Source organism: Cynocephalus volans, chromosome 13 (assembly GCF_027409185.1).
Source record: "Cynocephalus volans isolate mCynVol1 chromosome 13, mCynVol1.pri, whole genome shotgun sequence".
In the NCBI taxonomy this organism is placed as follows: domain Eukaryota; kingdom Metazoa; phylum Chordata; class Mammalia; order Dermoptera; family Cynocephalidae; genus Cynocephalus; species Cynocephalus volans.
In genome coordinates, this window is record NC_084472.1 from 72,846,290 (window position 1) to 72,867,091 (window position 20,802).

General features: G+C 39.1%; 1 protein-coding gene across 3 annotated transcripts in view; it reads left to right on the forward strand.

The window, feature by feature from the left end:
- Positions 1–20,802, forward strand: part of ATP9B (ATPase phospholipid transporting 9B (putative)) — a 271,433-nt gene that overhangs the window by 87,401 nt on the left and 163,230 nt on the right. For all 3 annotated transcript variants that reach the window (XM_063076518.1, XM_063076519.1, XM_063076520.1), the window contains one exon: positions 5,420–5,471. In XM_063076518.1, the coding sequence (XP_062932588.1) occupies positions 5,420–5,471 (52 nt within the window). The remainder of the gene's footprint in view (positions 1–5,419; positions 5,472–20,802) is intronic.

Below are 20,802 nucleotides of genomic sequence, written 5' to 3' on the forward strand. Positions count from 1 at the left end.
ATTGATAAATTGCATCTTATTAAAATTAAAATACGTGCTTTGTGAAAAACCACATGAACGTGATGAAGAAACAAGCTACAGATTGGGAGAAAATATTTGTAAACCACATATCCAACAAAGACTTGTGTCTGTAATATACAAAAACTCTGAAAACTCAACAGTGAAAAAAAATCAAATTAGGAAGTGGGCAAAACATTTAAAGAGTCCTTTTTGCTGAAGAGATAGAAAATAAGCATATGAAAAGAAATCCAACATCAGTAGTCATCAGGAAATGCAAATTGAAACACAGTGAAGTATCTGCACATAGATCAGAGTGGCTAAAGTGGAACAATGGGGATAGCGCCAAATGTTGTCAGCAGTGTGAAGAAAGTGGATTGCTCATGCCCTTCTTGTGGAATGTCACATGGTGATTACTCTGGAAAATCACTGGACAGTTTCTTAAGAAAAAGTATATGCAACTAACACGTGACCCAGCAATGAAACTCTATCACAGAATTAATAATTCATATTGACATAAAAACCTGTACAGGAATGTTTATATCTGCATCACTCATAGGAGCAAAAAATCAGAAACTGTCCAGATACCCTGAAAGGATGACTGGTCAAAGAAACTGTTGTACATCCCCACCCTGGTATATATATCATGTTGAGAAAACACAAAGCCCCTGCTGTCATGCTGCTCATAGTCTTGAGGGGAAGGAAAGATAAAAAGTATCTAATAATTATTTGAAATTATCTTGTTTATTTATGAGTGCCTCATAGAAAAGAAGACAGGATAATGGAGTAAAGAGTAATGGTCTGAAAATGAATTTAAGAGAAAAATTTTACAGTAGCATTAAAAATAAAGTAGTTGAGGATACGTTTAATAAAAGGAGTGCAAAACTTGTACTTTGAAAACTACCGGACATTGTTGAAATGTATTAAAGAAGACCTAAGTAAATAGAAAGACATCTTATGGTCATGGGTAGAGGTGTTAATGTTAAGATATTAGTACTCACCAAATTGATCTACAGTGTCAGTGTTATTCCTCTCAAAATCCCAGCTGACTTAGTTGCAGAAATTGACAAGCTGATTCTTAAATCCATATGGAAATGCAGGGACCCAGAATAGTCAAACCAATTTTGAAAAAGTAAAGAGATACATTTCTGCATTTCAAAACTTATTACAAAGTTACAGTAAGTAAGACGATGAGGAACTAGCATAAATTCAGAATTGAGAGTCCAGAAATAAAGCCTGAAATTAATGGTTAATTGATTTTTGACAAAGGTGCCTAGAAAATGCACTGGGGTAGGAGTATGCTTGGGCAGGTGCTTTTTTGGCCGGGTACTGTGTATGAGATCTATCCACGCTGTTCGTAGCTGTAACTCATTCGTTTTGTTATTATATAGTATGCTTTTTATCTATTCTTCTGCTGATAAGTATTTGGGTAAGTCGTGCCTACTATTGAATGATACTCTGTGTTGCATTTGACCATGGCTTTTGGAGCAGATATATACACGTTGCTGTTGCATACATACCTAGGAGTAAAATTGTTGGGTTTTGGGGTATGGATGTGTTCCACTGTAGTAGATACTGCAACCGATTTTGCGAAGTGGTGTATCAAATTACACTCTTATCTCCACAAGTTTGCCAGCAATTGGCATTTTCTACCTTTTAAGTTTAGCATTCTGATATGTATGTAATAGTTGTGGTTTTAATGTGCTTTTCTGTAAAGTCTAATAAAATTGGCCATCTTTTTATGTGATTTTGTATGTCTTTCTTTTTTGTGAAGAGCCTGTTAGAAATCTATTGCCAATTTTTTTTTTTTCCCCTGAGTTACCCATTCTTATCAGTTTGTAGGCCTTTATGTATTCTGGATCAGAGTCCATTGTTAGTTATATATGTTACAAATATCATTTCCTTCCTGGTGGGCTTTATTGAACAGAAATTTATAATTTTAATGAAGTCCTTTTTATTAATCTTTTTATTTATGGTTAGGTGGGGGGTTTTTTGTTTTTTTGTTGTTGTTTTTCAGTGGTGGTTGTGATCTTGGCTAAGAAATTCCTCCCTACCAAAAATTTATGAAAATATTCTTTCATTGTTTGATGAGTGACAAGACAATTAAGTAGAGAAAGAAAATGATTCTTCTGTATTACCTTTTAGGGGCTTTATTATTGTGACATTCACATTTAAAATTGTAATTTGAGTGGAATGTTGTGTTTCTCAGCACTGTCAAGAAGACCATCATCTCTCATCGTCATTTTCTGATCGTCTGCAGGGCCATCCTTCTCATATGTGAGCCTATTTCTGCATTCTCTAGTTCTGCATTGGTGTGATTATCTATCTTGGTTTAATACTGATATAATCATTCTTGCTTAATTTTCTGGTTTTGTTAGATGGTAGGATAAGTTCTCACACTTGTGGCAGTACTCTCCAAACTGATGTACAGATCAGTACTGTCCTCTTGGCCTCTGCGTTTCCCTGCATACATGAGGAGTACCTTGTCAATTCCCACCAAAAACATTCTAAGATTTTGAATGTGTTTGTGTTGAATATACAGATCAGTTACTGGGCATTTGAGATCTTTGCAATACTGTACATTCTAATTTCTAAACATGATATGTTCTATTTATTTAGATTTTATTTCAGTAATGTTTCATAGCTTTTTTGTGTGTAGAGGTCTTGCCCAGCCTTTATTAGTTTTATTCTAATGTTTTTTCTTATAACCAAAATGGGCATATTTGAAAAAATATTTATACTCTCTTGCTGTTTGTTACTGGTATATTTACTCACATGTGTTTGTTTTCTGTGCCATTAATTTTTGTTCTTATATTTGCCTACATCCTTGTACTTTCTCTGTGATTCACTGGCTATTTTTTTCTGCTTTCAGGTGGATGTATAGCTGTTTGATGGTTTGTTTTTAGCCTTTTTTCTTTTCTATTGTATGCACTTTTTTTATTGAATAATAATTGATTATACGTATTTTGGGGATTCAATGTTGACATATATTGATCAAATCAATATTACTAGTATATATTGTTATAAATTGTATTTATTCTTTATGCCCCTTGTCCAATCTCTCCCTATCCCCCTCTCCCTCCCACTTCCCACCACTGATAACCCCAGATTTCTTCTCTCCCCCTGAAAGAGTAATGGTTACTCTGTTGATTTGTTGCCTAGGTGATCTGTTCAGTGCTGAGAGGTGTGTTCAGGTCCCCCAATATTATCATAGAGCAGATGCTTCTTCTGTCACTCTGGAATGAGCTTTGTGAAGAGAGACATCCTCTTCTTTCCTTTGGTCTTTGCTGGTGACTCTCCTTGTGCCAATGCAATCCAGTGGCTGGTGGACCATCTGTGTGGTGGTTGTGATGTCTAGCCACTTTTGTGGCAGCCGTGGTTACTGTGGTGGCTGTGGTGGGCCACCCACATGGAGGTGATGTTTTTGGCATGCTCCTTGGCATTGGTGGTGTGCCTGGTTGTGGGTGGGGTTCCGGTCCCTGGCTCCATACCCTGGGCCCCAGGCAGGGCCCCGAGGTGCTGGCAGTGTACCTAGGCCAGAACTAATTTTTTGTCCTTTGCTTGCTTCTAAAATGGGGAAACTTCCTGTGGTAACCAGTACTTGAGCTGTGTGCTTGAGCTAAATTGCTGCTTCGCTGCTGTTTCTGTATAGGGTAGGCTTTTTGTGCAGCTCAGGGTTTAGTGGTTGACCTTATAGTTACTACTGGTTCTCCAGAGACCCGGTTTACCTGGGTTGTGTAGAAACTCTTATCTGGGCCTGAGTCTTTTCATCAAACTGCACCTCATGCAATTCTCTATTCCTGACCAGTCTCCTCTGAGTGGTCTTGTGCTGATTGGGGAGTGGATCAGCTGACCTTGCTGTGTCCCATTGTTCACCCAGTGGGCCCGTCTCCATCACCACCTGTGCTGTAAACACTTCCCATGGGACGGGCTGTATACCAGTCCCTTGCAGTGACTCACTGGCCTCTGAATGGCTCCTTTTTTCAGTTGTTCTGGCTCCTCACTACTGTGTGGGTCCACGGGAACCCTATTAGTGGTCTTGCTGTCCTCAGGGCCACCAAGGCCCTCTTCTCTCCTGCCACCTCCAAGCAACTCCATCTGAAGGGCACAACTGTGGCTTCCGCTGGCTCCTGCCAGCTCCTGTTCCATGTGCTCAGCAGTCCAGCCTTAAAGCAGCCATGGCCTGAAATGCTCCAAGGAGTTTTTTCTTTCTCTCATTGTGGCTTCTCCCACCCTCATGAACTCCATAGGTCTCTCCTCCTCTTCCTCTGAGCTCCAGTGGCCCCAGCTTGGCTGTTGTTACATTTTTATAGTTGTAAGTTGGTTGATTTGTGGGAGAGAGTGACGCTGGGGACCGTCTATTCTGCCATCTTGACTGGAACTCCCCTTATATGGAAATAAATTCTGATTTACCTGAATACAACTCCTCTTCCCCTGATCTGACATAGGGTTTTCCTTCTATTGTATGCATTTAATTGTGTATATTTTCCTCTTAACATTTTCCTGATTTTGGCCATTCCACACATTTTCATATGTTGAGTTTTTATTACTGTTCACTTAAAAATATTTACTAATTTCCGTTGTAAATTTTTCCATGACCTAAGGGTTCTTTAGACCTTAAGTAGTCACTCTTTTTTGTTGGTATTAGGAAGTAATTGCTCTATCCTGCAACATATCTTTTTTTAGCCTTAATAACTTAAATTTGTTTTTATTACTTGTTGACTGACAAGTAATCCATTTCTTTACCATGTGTAGATAAATCTTTTCCTTAAGTCTCAAAAATATCCATAATTCATGAAATTACGTAAAGTATACCAAGTTATACATTTTTTCTTTAGGTTGATACGTCTTTCCCAATTTATGGAATTGTAGTGATTAAATGTATGAATAGTGACTTGTAAAAGTTTTTATATGCCATAAGGTACCTCTGAGATTTTTCCTTTTCTGTCTCATTTTTTGTTTGCTTGTTTGCTCAGTCATACATTTCTTCATTCATTCACATTTATTAAGTTTTATTGATGGTGTGCTCTGTCTTGTTCTGGGCATTGGAAGACCACTGTCCTCACTTTCTGGGGCCATTTAGTATAACAGGGAGGACAAAATTTTTTATAAGGCAATAGCTGCTACATTGTATGTATTAATGCCTCGGACATGGCAGTATTTAGCAGTTTTCAGATATTGAAACAGTTTTTAAGTCATCACTGAATGCTATTTACATGGCTCACTAACGAAAAAAATCTTAGAGGTTCAACTAAAATGTGAATTAAAATATTAAATTTTTGATATACAAATTATAAAAGTTAGTTTAGCAAAATTTTAATTATAACATTAGTTGGTGTTTATTATTTCTACTTTGGAGTGGAATTGTGCTCATTTATAAGCCTGCATATAGATGATTAGTATTTTATATTACTCTTTGCAGAATCAAAGAATTCCATCGGACATGGTGTTTCTTAGGACTTCAGAAAAAGCAGGTATTTTAATTTTATCTTTATTTTTTACATTGTTGATGATTTAATATTTTGGCAGTTTAATTTTCATTTTAAAAGGTAAAAGTAAAATTTGTGCAGATAAAAATTTCCCTTTGAATAATAGTACAATGAATTCATTAATTTCTTAATCACATTTAATTATTGATATTTAAAAAGATGATTTTATTGTATAATACGTTTGCTTAAAAAATAATTCTGTCAGAAACTATGCATCCAATGAGTCTTTTCATTCAAATCCATATTGAGATCTAATTAATAAAATGATGGTGTTGCTCAAAATTTTATTGCTATCTTTAATTTACAGTTTTATTCTTCATTTCAGCAAACAGTTATTTACCACTTATTATGTACTAGCCGCTAACTGTTTCTTAGGACTCAAAAGGGAACAAGACCAAGTTGCACCCTTCCAAGAGTTCATGGCCTGCTTCTCTGTGGAAGTACACGCACTGACGAGTAGTAGTAGTCCTGTTGTGCAGGCGCTGTGATAGTGGAAGGAAATGTTAGGTCTGCATGAGAGGGAACAGGTCATTTTGCCTCAGTGAGCTGGCGTGAACTTCACTGAAAAAACAACGTGTGTGTGACCTGAACTTTCAGCAGTGAGAAGATGGAAAAGGTGATGGAAGGGAAGCCGATGTGTGGTCAAGTAAAAACTGTTGGGAACCAGGAAACTGAACTTCAAGTCACTTTGGCCCATTTCTAGTCAGATGATCTTGCCACATGGGCACACGCTTTCGTCATCTCTGAAACAAGGGGAGAGGTAACAAGCGATATCCAGAGTTCCTTGTGCCCTCCATTTCTGACGGTGTTGAATAAGTGGACCACATTTCATTGGAAGCTAAGCATACTACTATTTTTATTAGAAACTCAGCATATATGTTATTTTTTCCCTAGTGTGAAAACATTAGAAACTAAGGTTAGATTTTTGAGTTGTCAATTTAATTTTTCATTTATAAACAGCATACTTTTAAAAGGGACATCTTAAGTCATGAACAAGAAGAAATATGTTTTCTCTTCTTACCAACTGTAGTGATGGTTTGTTTGCATTGTGAGATGAGACAGCCATTAACAGAGCAGTTCGGCTGCACAGCTAATCAGTGTCCTCTGTGGGCTTGACACATTTCCTTTATTACATGTTAATCAGTGTGAGTTTCTATTTTCCCAACTGCGACAGAGACTGCTAGCTACTTTTCTAACTTGTTTCCCTTTCCTCTTGGAAACACAGCTAGAATCCCCCTTCCTGACAGTTAGGTGGGGCCGTGTCACTGAGCTGCTGCTGGAGGAGAAGGCTGAGAACCAGGCACACTACTTCCAGCCCTTGACTTAGCATTCCGCAGTCACCTTCTCTTCTCTGGCTTGCTGCCAGCCAAATGTCGACGTTCTAGGGTAACCTTAGAAGCTGCTTGTTGAAGGTGACACAGGTTTCATCTGTCTAGCTTTCTGAATGACCATGTGGAACAGCGTCTCCTCTCCTTCTGTTACCAAATGGACTGTATGTGAGAGAGAAATAAACTCATACTGTTAATCACTGCAGTTGCAAGTTTTGTCCTTTGTGATAGTTAGCATTCCCTTAACTGGAATCTCATCCTAATTGCTCTCTACTTTGGAAGTCTTCCTACTGATTCTCTTTGCAAGTGGTATTCCTTGCTTTTAGAATATTTATGCTTATACTTTGAAACCACCATTTGGCAGTATTGGAGTATAATGTGCTCTTTTGCAAGCATTTCTGGTGTTCCTACCAATAGTAAGACCACTTAAGAGTTTTAACAATGGTCCAGTAGATAAGCTTTATGTTCAGTGTAGTACATACTGCTGAATGCTGCAGGAGCTCCGCCTGGCCTTCAAGCCCCCCAGAAAGGCCGATCTCCTTAACCACAGATGTATACCACAATAAATTCCACTTGATCATGGTGTATAATACTTTTATGTGTTTCTGGATTTGATTTGCTAGTGCTTTGTTAAGGATTTTTGTGTGTGTGTTCATAAAAGATGTATTGGTCTATAGTTCTTTGTTTTTGTTTTTTCTTGTGATATCTTTGTTTTAGTATTAGGGTAATGCTGGCCTTAGGAGAATGAGTTAGGAAGTGTTCCTTCTTATTCTATTTTTTTGGAAGAGTTGTGAAGAATTATTATTAATTCTTTAAATGTTTGATAGAATTCACCCATGAAACCATCTAGGACTGTTCTGTACTTTGAGTTTGTTAGGGTTTTTTTTTTTTTATTACTAATTTAATTCCTTTACTTGCTAGTTGTCAGAGTGTGCATTTCTTCTTGAGTCAGTATTGGAAGTTTGTGTCTTTCTAGGAATTTGTGCACTTTATCTAGGTTATCTAATTTGTAGTCATACAGTTGTTCTTCATATTTCCTTATAATCCTTTTTATTTCTATAATGATAGTTATGTTCCCTCTTTTTTTCCTGATTTTAGCAGTTTAACTCTTCTCTTTTTTCTTCTTGATCACTCTAGCTAAAGGTTTGTCAATTTTATTGATCTTTTCAAAGAACCAACTTTTGGTTTTAATGATTTTTCTCAATTGCTTTTCTGTTCTTTATTTCATTTACTGATTTCTGAGTTTATTATTTTCTTCCTTCCACTCGTTTCCTGTTCAGTTTCAGTTAGCTCTTCTTTTTGTAGTTTCTTAAGGTGGAAGTTTAGATTATTGACTTGAGGTCTTTTTCTTGAGGGTGGAGGGGCACTGGCCAATACAAGGATCAAACCTTGGACCTTGGTGTTATCCACAACACAACTCTAACTAACTGAGCTAACCGCCAGCCTCTTCTTTTTTAATATAGATGTTTATGACTATAAATTTCCATCTAAGCACTATTTTCACTGTGTCTAGAGAGGTATGGTATGTTGTGTTTCTGTTTTCATACATCTTGAAAGTGTTTTCTAATTTCCCTTGTGATTTCTCCTTTGATCCATTGTTTATTGATATGTTGTTTAATTTCCACATATTTATGAATTTTCCAAATTTCTTTTTGTTATTGATTTCTAGTTTCATTCCATTGTAGTTGGAGAATATACTTTGTATGGTGTCTGTCCTTTTAAATTTATCTGGATTTGTTTTATGTCCAAACATATGGGTGTATCCTCTAGAATGTTCCACCTGCACTTGAGAAAATCTGTACTCTGCTGCTGAGTGGAATGTTCTGTAGTTATTTGTTACTCCTAGTTAGTCTGTAGCATTATTCAAATCTTCTGTCTAGTTGTCTTATCCACTATTGAAAGTAGAGTGTTGAACTCTGCAATTGTTTTTGTTGCAATATCCATTTCTCTTTCAATTCTGTCAGTGTTTTTTTTGTGTGTGTGTGTGTATTTGAGGTTCTCTTGTTAGGTGTATATTATGTCTTCTTGATGGATGGACCCTTTTATCATTACGAAATATCCTTAGCTACTCCAGCTCTCTTTTGGCTACTGTTTGCATCTTTTTCCTTTGTCTTTCAGCCTGTTTGTGTCTTTGAATCTAAAGTGTGTCTCTTGTAGACAGCACATAGTGGCATCATAGTTTTTAATCCATTCTATTAATCTTTGCTTTTTTTTTTAAAATTCAGCTTTATTCAGGAAAATCTACATACAGCAAAATGCACTCATTTAAAATATGCCTTTGAAGGGTCTTAGTAAAGGGTCACATGTAAATACCTGTGTAATTACTGGCACCCTCCCTGTGTACCTCTCTGTGCCCCGTTGTCATGCCTGCCCAGCCCTAAATCAGTCCCTCAACTTCCTTCTCTTCCACACCTGGCTGCAGAGCTTTGCAAAGTCCACACAAGCGTTCCAATGGAACTCTTAATCGACAGGGTCATCCTTGCCACATGCAGTCCTTCTATTTGCCTAGGCCCTTTCTTGAAAGCAGCTTTTTCAGAACTTCTCAGTGTTTCTCAAGTCTGCCTTTCCCACCTACCCATTCACTCTCAGCTGGTGACCCTGCCTTGACCTTCATTGAGAAGACAAAGGCCTCAGATTGGCAGCTCCTTCAGTGTCCTCCCCTCAGAAGGAAAGAGGGCCCCTCCTATTGTGGAAGCACCCTTTCTCCACATACCCTCTGGAGCCTGTCTCATGGAGATGTCCCCTCCCAGTTACCTCCCATTTGTCTTGGTTAAATTCTTCAGCAGCACTGTCTTCTTCCTGCAGGCATTAAATCTGTCTCCTACCTATGTGGCTCTCTTGCTACTATCCCACGTCTTCATGGCCTCACCCCACTTCCTCTTCCTCTGTGTGAGATTTAAATGGTGTTTCTCAGTGTTCCGTCCCAGACACACCTAAGTTTGGACTCAGCATGTTCTTCCTGGGGAACTGGTAACTTCTTCCTCATCTTCAATTATCTTCATATTCTGATTATACCTCTGGGTCTCCCGGGAGGTAGGCAGCATGCTGGCTGTGCTTAATGAAATAAAGTTCCATCAGTCTCTGCCTTTCCATGGGGGTTTTTAATCCATTTCTACTTAATGTAATTACTGATAAGGAAGGATTTATATCTGCCATTTTGCTATTTATTTCCTTTGTCTTATGATTTTTTTTGTATGTGTCTCTTTTGCTCCATTATGGCCACCTTTTGTTTTAAATATTTTCTAATGTACAGTTTTAATTCCACTGTCACATGTATTGCTGTGTATTTTAAAAATTATGTTGTTAGTGGTTGCGCCAGGGATTATAAGTAACACAGCTCACTGTGAGTTAGAGTTAACATTTTTCTTGAATGAATGCTCCTGGAATTGTTGCAAGTCTTTGGTTATTTTCGAGAGTTCTGGAGAAGTTACTTTTGACAATTTTTGCTAGTATTTTCATTCCAGTATTAGAGAAGTAGATTTTCAGAGGTTTCTACACCACTGTCCCTGCTGCCCTCACCTCTTTGTTTATGATCTGTTTGTCCTGTCTTCTAGATGTATTCAGCATAATGAATAACAAAATATTTGATTTGGGAGATACTTTTATATTAGTTGCTCTTTTAGTGATTGTGGTAGAAATATATGTAAAATTAAAAATATTATTCCAAATATAGAAATAATGTTGGGTAATTAACTTAAAGGAAAAGATTATATATATTTGTGTTAGGAGGTAAATTATGAACAGAGTCCAGCACTTTAAAGCTGGAAGATGGCTAAAAATGTCCATTTCTCAAAGCAGGCATCTGAGTGGAGAACACAGATGCCGTGGTTAAGATTAGGCGGCTGACGGCAGCTTTGGGAATTCTTTTTCAGCTTCTTGATGATCTTTCTGTTACATCATCATCATGGCACAGTAAGACAGCAAAATATAAATGGAATATTAGAGCATTAGGCAGGTGAATTACTCTCTCTTATGTTAACCTCAGATAAATAACACTTTATCCAAATCATTGTTGTTCTATGAACTGTTTTCTTTTTCTCAAATTTTGCCTTGCATTGTATGTTTTAGGGAGAATTACTCTGTGTAGTGTAGTGATCCTTAATATTTGAGGGTCATGGATCCCTTTGAGAATCCTAAGATTATCACCTTGTTCCCCTGAAAAATGTACACAGTATACATGAATGCTAAATTTTTTATTGTTTTCATATTTCTGAAAAGTTATGTAATGGATCTGAGTTTAGGACCTCACCAGAGTCTGTTTTAACCTATGGTTCCATTATGTTCCTCAGTTTTATTTTTTTTTAATAAAATTTAAATTTTTAAAATAACAATTACTAATTATATGAAGATATTTAGGAAATCTGATTGTTCTTTCCTGCTCTTTTTCTTCTCTTTATGAAGTGGACCAAATAGCTTTCAAGGTGTATGAAATTTATGGTATCATATTGCTTTCAATCAAGGATTCTTAGCTTTGGAAATTCTGTTTGTGTGGTTTTAAGTAATTATTTCAAGTTTTCTTATTACCTAGTTGTTTTCAGAAGATCACACATGTTCAGAATTTTTTGTGTTATCTACTAATACTTTTTTATTTTATTGCTTTTCAGCCTCAGTTCAAAAATACCTTATAATACATTGTTTATTATAATAAAATTTTTAAACCTTAGCCAATTTAAAAGTCCTAAATGTATGCAGCATGTTCAAGCTTGGACAGTAGCAGCCTGGAGCATGTCAGTGCAGCTTGGTGAGCTGCTCTGTGGCATCGTATTGACTGTACATTAATACAGAGTATTCTGTTGGGCTGTGAGGTGATTATTTAGAATGTAAATGAAGCTGTTGATGGATCTGGTGACTGATGGCTTAAGTTCCAATTAATCAATTGCTTCACCGGTTTCTTAATTCAGATCAAATATCTCCTCAGTGCACACAGTTCTTTTAGTGGTATTAAGAGAAATTAATGCTTTAGAACTAATTTTCATCAATCTCTTATAAATGCCAATATCTTTTTCACTTGTCTTCTAAGTGATGACATTATAGTTGAAGTGTTTGGGACATATTACAATGCCTCAGCTGTCACTTGTTAGTGGGACGAGGGGTAAGTAAATGACACTGTACCCATCCACATTATCTCTGTAAGAGTACTGTTCATCTTACCACCAGCTTAAAAATTTCATGTAGAGTCATTAAATCATATAAATGATTTAAAAATTAAGTTTAATGGTAAACGATCTGGTATTATAAATGCTAAGTCGATGTCTATTTTTCTTTTGTTGGGCATGTACTGCAGCCCATCTCTTTCAGAGCCACTGGGTGTGTGAGCCACGGCAGCCAGTCTGCTGGTACTACAGGATGACTTACTGTGCCCTGTGACCATCTCACACTCTGTCTCACTGTGTCCCATCCACAGCTCCCTCTCCACTTGATGCAGCCTGGGACACAGGCACTGGTTGATCTTAATTTGATTATCATTAAACCTGTCCTTTCCTGTCAGCTCTTGTCAATTATACAAAATAAAATCAAGTATTCATAAGAAGTCTGTAATAGGATCTAAGCAGAACAGTTTAATAATTCATTTTTGCTGAGCTGAATCTGCCATCACTTGTAGCTAGTGCTTTCTGTTAAAAAATTATTAGATACAGTTCTCGTAAGATGAGTCAAATTGGCCATACTTCTGATTTTGCCACAGTTCACCCTTCCTCTTTCTCTCTTCTCTCTGTCTATCTGTCTGTCTGTCTGTCTGTCTTTTTAAATCACATCAGTTATTGGGAGGTTAGTAATTTTAACTGTACTTGAGGAAAAATAGTATGCTATTTTTTCCACAAGTTTTAAAAATGTATAATTATTTAACATGAAGTGTGTCTTTTTTCTTTAAAGAAAGGCAACTATAATGTTTCCAGAGTTTAATAAGTTTATAGAAATTTAGGTAAGATATTAGTTTCACTTTTAGAAACACAAAATGTTTGAAATTTAAGATACTCCAGAGATTCTCACCTGTTCTTATTTTGTATATTAGCAAACAAAGCTAGAGCACAGTATGTGCATTGACGTCCTGCAGCATGTCAGCTGGAGTCCAGTCTTGTCCATTTTAAGTTATTTTGTATTATATATGACAGTACACTCACACATATTTAAGAAGAAAAAAATCAATATTGAGAAAAAGATTTAACCTTAAAATAACATTCACTGCAAATTTCCTTATATTGCTTCTTTGTTGAAACCAGTACAAATTATTCTCCTTATAATTTTTTTTGACAAATAATGTGTAACAGAGTTTATTTGCATAATTAGGTATATTTTTCAAAGTGTATGTAATCTAATAAAGGTCTCTTTCATATATCTTTAATTGATAAAGCAGATGATTGGAACATCTTTTCAAAGCCCCCAATCTTATTGTGCCTTAGGAAAGTAGGTTATCCTCTCTGAATCTCCCAGATTCATTTTGGCAATGATAATGTACATGTTACTGAGTAGTTAAAAGGATTAAAAATAAAATTGGTAAGGTGATTACATATTTAGGGTACATTAGGCTCTGTGAATTGCCGGCAGCTGTGATTGGCTGAAAATGCATCTGCTAGGAGAGAAGAGTGTTTGGCGTTTATGCAGAGTAGGAAAGCAAGAGGACGCTCACCACTGTGCACAAATGCGCTTCTTCTAGGGAGTTCAGAGGGATGTGAGGTTAGTATGGATGTCAATTTGCATGGATCCATTTTAGTTTTAGAATGTATGTAAAAAGGGTGTACTGGACTAAACTATGTGTGCATTAGTCCATTTCTGGCGCTTATAACAGAATACCTGAAACTGGGTAATTTATAAGAAATGAAATTTATTTCTTAGAGTTTTGGAGGCTGGGAAGTCCAAAGTCCAGGGAGCACATCTGGTGAGGGCATTTTTCATGAATAGTGGCTCTACAGCTACATAGGGTGTCACACGCTAGGATAGGCCGAGCAAGAGAGCTAACCTTCTCACTTGTTCTCCTTATAAAGTTATCAGAATCATCCCCATGACCACCCATTAAACCATCAACTTGTTGCTCCATGAATGGATCAATCCATTCACTAGGGGCATGGTTCTCAGATCCAATCACCTTTTAAAGACTCCACCTTTCAGTTCCCATTATTGGATTTCCTACCCTCTTAACACTGTTCCAGTGGGGATTAAGTTTCCAGTACATGAACTTTTGGGGGACACATTTGACCCATAGCGCTAGGTGAAGATATATTGTTACATTATCTACCTTAACTATTTCTCCAAACTTGAGAAATAATTAGCCATCAGTTAATGAGTTCCCAGTGTATGCCATTCATGGCAGGCATTAGTGGATTTTCCTCTAAATTTTACAACACAACTCCAAGGTAAGCCTTAATTTTCCCATTGTGCAGATAAAAAAAAACTGTAACTTGACTGCAGCATCACTTACTGGATTGTACAACAGCATGCAGCCTAGACTGCCTGGCTTTCCCTCCATGTGTCAGTTTTAGATGTGAGCGTCTAGAGGAGGGTTCTCACCTTCAGCACTGTTGGCATTTTGGGCCTGATGTTTGTTGTGGGGGTGTGCCTTATGCACTGTGGGGTGTTGAGAATATCCATGTCCTCGACCCACCAGATGCCAGTAGCCTTCCTCCAACACTCCCCCAGTTGAGAAAACTAACAATGTCTCCAGAAGTTGCCAAGTATAAGTCATCCCTGGTTGAAAGCCAGTGGAGAACTTTTTTTTCATTAAAGAGAATTCCTAAAATTAATCTTAAGTGTTCAGTTATGTATCTTTTGAGAGTAATCGTTTTAATATTTTTCAGACACTTTCATTCTCAGTAAGAATAGATTGAGTCTGTAGCAACTGAGCCAGGACCTACTTCTCCCTACCCCGGCTCTACTCTCAGCCAGTGCAGGTGAGAAATCAGGGGCTCTCTCTCTCTCTACACTTCCCAGGCTGAGGGTAAGTCCTCACCCCTGGAGGGACTAGCCACAGGTCTTATTTTTCCCAGGCCCGTGTTGCAGAAGCCCTACTCTTGGCAGGGTTGGCTAGACACTGGGCTGCTCCCCAGCTCCTGCTCATAGGCAAGAGCTCTGTTCCAGTCTTGATGGGCCAAGAATCCTGGTCCCCTGAGTGACCCACCCCAGTGAGTCCCAGCCCCAGATAGCTTGTAGGGCAGAAGCAACACTCCTGGCAGTCATAGCACTGTAACCCCACGCCCAGTGCCCACTGGAAGAGCAGGGTGTCACTACTGATAAAGCGGGCTGTTCTCCTGTCCCCAACTCCAGTTCAGTGCCCCAGAGGGAGAGACAGACCCTAGACACTGAGATCTCTGCAGCTTCACCTGCAGACTTTGTTTGGAATAGAGCCTGGCGAAGTTCATGCCTCAGTGTGGTTGAAAACATGGGAGAGCTTGGTGGCCAGCAGTTCAAAGGGAAGAAACTTCTCAGAGAGTCCTGAGCTCAGACTTATCCCGGGGCTGGGAAGCTGTGTGCATGTGCTGGGCAGCTTGCACTCAGGGGCAGCTAGAGTGGGCTCAGGGCAGACTTGAAGGATTCCTCAGGAAACAAACAGCCCATCAGCTCTGCCAAGGCCTCAGTGACCCAAGGAGCTTACGCACAACTTTTTTTTTTTGACCGGTAAGGGGATCACAACCCTCAGCACGGTGTTGTCTGCCCCATGCTCAGCCAGTGAGCGCACCAGCCATCCCTGTATAGGATCTGAACCTGTGGCCTCAGCACTACCAGCACCACACTCTCCCGAGTGAGCCAGGGGGCTGGCCCACAACTTTTGATCTGGCTCAGTGATGCATGCTACTCTTACTGGTGGCAAATCCTGTAGAGCTGAGCTTAGATGTGAGATCGCAGGCATCCCCGTCAGTCTGGAAGACTGTGTGTGTGCCCAATGCTGTGGTCTCAGGAGTGCACAGAGTCAGCCGCAAAGCCACGTTCCCCTGACTGAATGTGGGCAAAATCGGGAATGCCGTGAGTTTGTAGAGGAGGCTCCAGATCACACCCAGCCAGTGGTAAAGGGTAGAAGTCTGGCTGGCCAACCAAGTTTAAGCACTACATTTGGCCAATAAATGATTTATGTGGAGCCAGGAACTACCTCTGGAAAGCCAGGAAAAATATGAGCAGGGACGTCAAGGCTGCATCACAGGGGAACAGACTCATGAAATAGTTTAGCCGGGTGATGGCAGCAAGAAACAAAAGACTGAAATGACAGACAAGCCCCTAGACAACATTTTTGATATTCCTATGTCAAAATTCAAACTGTCCAGTAAGTCAACACTGTTGGTTTAAGTGCTGAGATAGGAACCTGAGTTACATGTTAGGTGTAGCACAAGGATTTGAAGTCAGATGGATTGAGTCACGCATCTGATTCTATACTTCCTGAGGAGAGCTTGGGGTGGTTTTCCTCTAAGCCTAAAATAGGGACAGTGTTACCTCCTGTCTCACAGGACGTCAGATATCATAGACAGGCCATGACTGGCACTTAGCAAGTAGGTGCTCAGTAAATGTTAGCAATCTCCCCTTTTTTGAGGAGAAAGAAGTCACTTTCTGTTACACGTATACTGCCCATATACACTTTTGGAGGGGCTAGTTGCATGACAGACAGTAGGGTAGATTCCGTAACTACTTTTTCCTTAGCTTGGAGTATTATGTTGGTTTCTACTCCTAACAGTTTTGGGAGATATTTTCTAAATGAGCCAGGCCTCCAGAAAGTGCACTTGTGCTAGCGTGTCCCCCCTCCTCATTCTCCTTGTCCCATTATCCCCATCCTTACCTCTCCTCTGTATTGCAGGTGGGTTGGGAGTCCAGAGTCTCCATCAGACCTTCTGGGACTTCCCCCAGCTCTGGGGAAGGGTGCATGTGTGGGCTCCTCACTGAGCCTCTGTTGCCAGGTGGGGATTAGGCCATAGTTATCTCTGTGGTGTTTTGCTGGAATAGAGTGGTTTTCTGTCTTAAGAGGTTGTCCTTTTTTGTCCCATTGGCTGGAGAGTGTAGACTTTCCTTGGGACTGTTCTGTGTGTGCCTGTTGTTTACAGGAGGCTAGGCTCTGTAGTAACTGGTCTGAGACGTAAGAGGCAAGACAAGAGCTGAGAAGACTCACCTCTGTCATCTGCTGGTGCCCGGATTTCTAGTTCACTGCCTTCCTTTTTTCATCTTCCAGAATCTTCTTATTTTTTATATATAATGTTCAGCATTGTTTGGTTTATTTAATAAGAATAGGAAGTACATCTTTTCTGTCCTTCTGGAAGTGAAAGTCTCTTGCAGGCTTTATTCATTTTGTTTTTTTCATTAGATCATAAACATTTTATTATAGGCATTTTTAAACTGACTCACTGCATGAGGCAGTAGTGTAATGAACTGCTGTGTAGACATCATCACATTGCTAACAATGCTGTTGTATGGCCAGTCCTGTTTTCATCAGTCTCTCTCATTTCTTCCTCTCCTCCAAAGGAATATAAATCCTACATAGTATATGATTTTGTTATTAAGTTCTTCATGTAAAAGTTGTAGCCACAATGCCATTATTAAAGTATTTCACAAGAATTCCTTAACATTGAGCACCCAGTCTGTTGCAGTTTTCTGATCATCACCTGCAATGTTTCTTGTTGCAGTTGATATTGTCGAGTCAGGATCCAGCGTCCCTCACATTCATGGACATGTCTCTTGCGTCTGTTTTCACCTGAAGTAGTTCCTTCTCTTCTTTTTTTTTTTTGTGTTTGCTGGAGAAGAAGGGTTGTTTGGTGCACAGAATTTTCCACATTCTCAGTGTGCGTGACTGCATGCCTGTGTTGTTGATGGAGCGTTGCCTTGTTTCCTGCATCTCTGCCCACTGATAGTTAGAGCTAAAGCCTGATCATGTTCATTTTCAGTTTTCCTTTTCTGTGAAAGAACGCTGCAGCAGTGCCGCTGTGTAAAACTCTAAGCACATGGCATGCGGACATCTCTGTCAGCAAGGGTCAGAGTGATGAGTGGGACCCAGGTGCCTCAGCGTAAAGTTATTGTCCGCCTTTCTCTAGTGGTAGTAGCCATTGGCGATTCTGTCCAGATACATTGTTTGATAGGCGTTGCCATGTGGTGATGTTCTAGTTCTGTTATTCCTTTTTTATTTACTAGCTGACATTCTCTTACAAAAAACTATCAACTATTTGGTTACTTTGAAATTTGAGGAAAGGCAGGAAAGATCTTTGATAACTTCCCCTTACCTCTTTTAAGAATGTGTTAGAAAAACTAAGAGTAGCATTTTCATATGATCCAGCAATCCTACTACTGGGTATTTACCAAAAGATTTGAAATCAGTTTGTCAGAGAGTTTCTGCACTTCACGTTCACTGCAGCACGATTCACAACAGCCACATTACGGGATCCACCTAAGTGTCCATGAGCACGAATGAATAGATAAAGGACATATAGTACTATACACAGTGGAATACTGCTCAGCCTTTAACAGAAAGACATCCTGTCGTTTGTGACAACGTGGAGGGCATTATGCTGAGCGAAATAAGCTGGGCCACAGAAAGACCAACACTTCACGTTCTCCCTCCTGTGTGGAATTTAAAGCAATTGAACTCAGAAGCAAATAGGAGAAGGTTGGTCTCTGAGGGTTGGGGAAAGGGAAGGTGATGGTCAAGGTTTCTACCTCCCAGTGGAACAGGAAGTGTGAGTTTTTGCAGTTGTTGCACGGGTGGCGAATATAGATAATAACCACGTATTTTACAGTTCAAGATTAGTAGAATCAACTTCAAATGTTCTTAAACCCCCCCAAAAAGGACAAGTGTTTGAGACGATGAATATGTCAATTAGATTGACTTAATTATACCACATTGTATTTGTAACTCAAAATGTCGCTTTGTACCCCATAAATATATGCAGTAGTCCCCTCGTATCTGCAGGATGCGCTCCAAGACCCCCAGTGGATGCCTGAAACCGCAGATAGTGCCAGACCCTGTGTGTTTTTTCCTATTCATGCATACCTGTGAAAAGTTTAATTTATAAATTAGACACAGTGAGAGATTAATAACAGTAATCACTAATAAAATAGAACAGTTATAACAATATGCTGTAATAAAACTTATGTGAATGTGGTCTCAGAATATCTTGTCATACTATACTTATCCTTCTTCTTGTGATGATGTGAGATGATAAAATGCCTACGTGATAAGATGAGGGGAATGATGTAGGCATTGTAATATGCATAGAAAATTCCAGAAATAAACCATTTATGTTTTAAGTTGCATGCTATTCTGTGTAGCATGATGAAATTTCACGCTGTCCTGCCTGGGTCACCATTGGTCACTTAGTAGCTGTCTTGGTTATCAGATTGACTATTGTGGTATGGCAGTGCTTGTGTTCAAGTAGTCCTTATTTTACTTAATAGTGGCTCCAAAGCACAAGAGTAGTGATGTAATATTTTTGGGCTGCTGTTGACCTTGGGTTACTGAAACTGTGGAAAGCGAAACCTAGAACAAAGGGGGGACTGCTGTAAAATTATTTGTCAATTTATAACAAAGCTAAAAAAAAAGAATTATCCTGGCAGTAAATAAACACTTTTTAAAGTACATCATGAACTCATGCATTTTAATATGTTGATGTCACACAGTCCATTATTGTCACTACCGTTTTTCATGGTCAAGTTGTCCCTTCATGGTCCAGTGGAAGCCTGTTCACGTTTGCTCTTGTGACCTTTTGACACTTTCCCCTCTTGCTTTCTTATACAAAAAAGTGTTGTATTTCAGGCTCACATTTTCATTTCCTGTCCCTTTAAAGTTCTCTGGGTAGCTGTGACTCCTCTGAGGCCTTTTCTCCGGACAGAGCTTGACTTTTTTTGGGGGGGGGGGAGGACTAATTTCTCAAGAGCATACTGTTTCCCAATTCAAATGTAACATTACAGAGATTTTGCTTCTTTAATTTTGTATTTGTATCTCTTTCGTAGAAAGTCTTGCTATGCACATTTCCAATGTCCACAAATTTTTGTTTGCCGAAGTCAAGATACATAACACCAGTCCTTGAACAATACTGTTCAAATTTTACTTGCAGTGTTTTAGTAACTGTTAGTAATTGTGTGAGGTACAAATTTCACTTTTAGCTCTTCATTCCACAGACTACTACACAGCCTCAGTCTCACATGACCAGTGACCACCAGCCACTTCCCTTCTGTCCGAGTCTGTCAGGTGATTGGTTACTGCACGTCTGTGTTCAGTTCACACACAGACAGCAAAGCATGCAGTTGTGTGGCCTCGTTGTCAAAGTTAATTTGCTTTTTACCACCAAGCATAACTTCATTAATCCAGCCAGTGTGCCAAGGTCTTATTTCAACCTTTGAAGCCTGTTATCTTAGATGGGCTTTTGGGTCATGCAGTTTCTTTAGTTGAGTTTCTGAAGAAGTGTGTCAGACTGTGCCATTGAAGACATTCAAGCACAGTGGCAGGCAGTGACAGCAACAGGAAGGACTGTGCACGTGGCATTATATAAACTGCCACGCCCTTCCAGCAGCTCTGCAGGAAGCAAGGAGAGCTGTGAAGGCACCAGTGATCAAGTGTATGTCCACACTGCTGCCTTTCAAAACACAAATGGTTTACAGCCAGAAGAATTTAGTGACGGCGAACTTGTCAACATAAATCATTGTGATAAAAAAAGATGACGATATCCTGAAGGAGATGATGCCAGCAAAAAACTTGACATTGAAGGAATTCTTAGGGATATTTTATGGCACAGAAATCATCCAGGATAAATGTCACGCACTGACCCTGACTCAGATGGGAGTATGATAGTGCCACAGCATAGAAGGATGCTTGCTCGTGGTCCTGAGTTGCTTCTGTGAGAGACTGAAGAAGAAACAAGACACTATTGTTCTCAGTGTTTATGCTGTTTTAAATTACAGTCTACTCAATAAATATCAGTTTTACTTTCTTTGTTTCCCCATACATTTGTAACTTGCAGGAAGAGCTTCAGTGTTGTGCAGTTTTTAACAGTCATGGAATAGTTGTCATTTCCCCACTGACTGTTCAGATC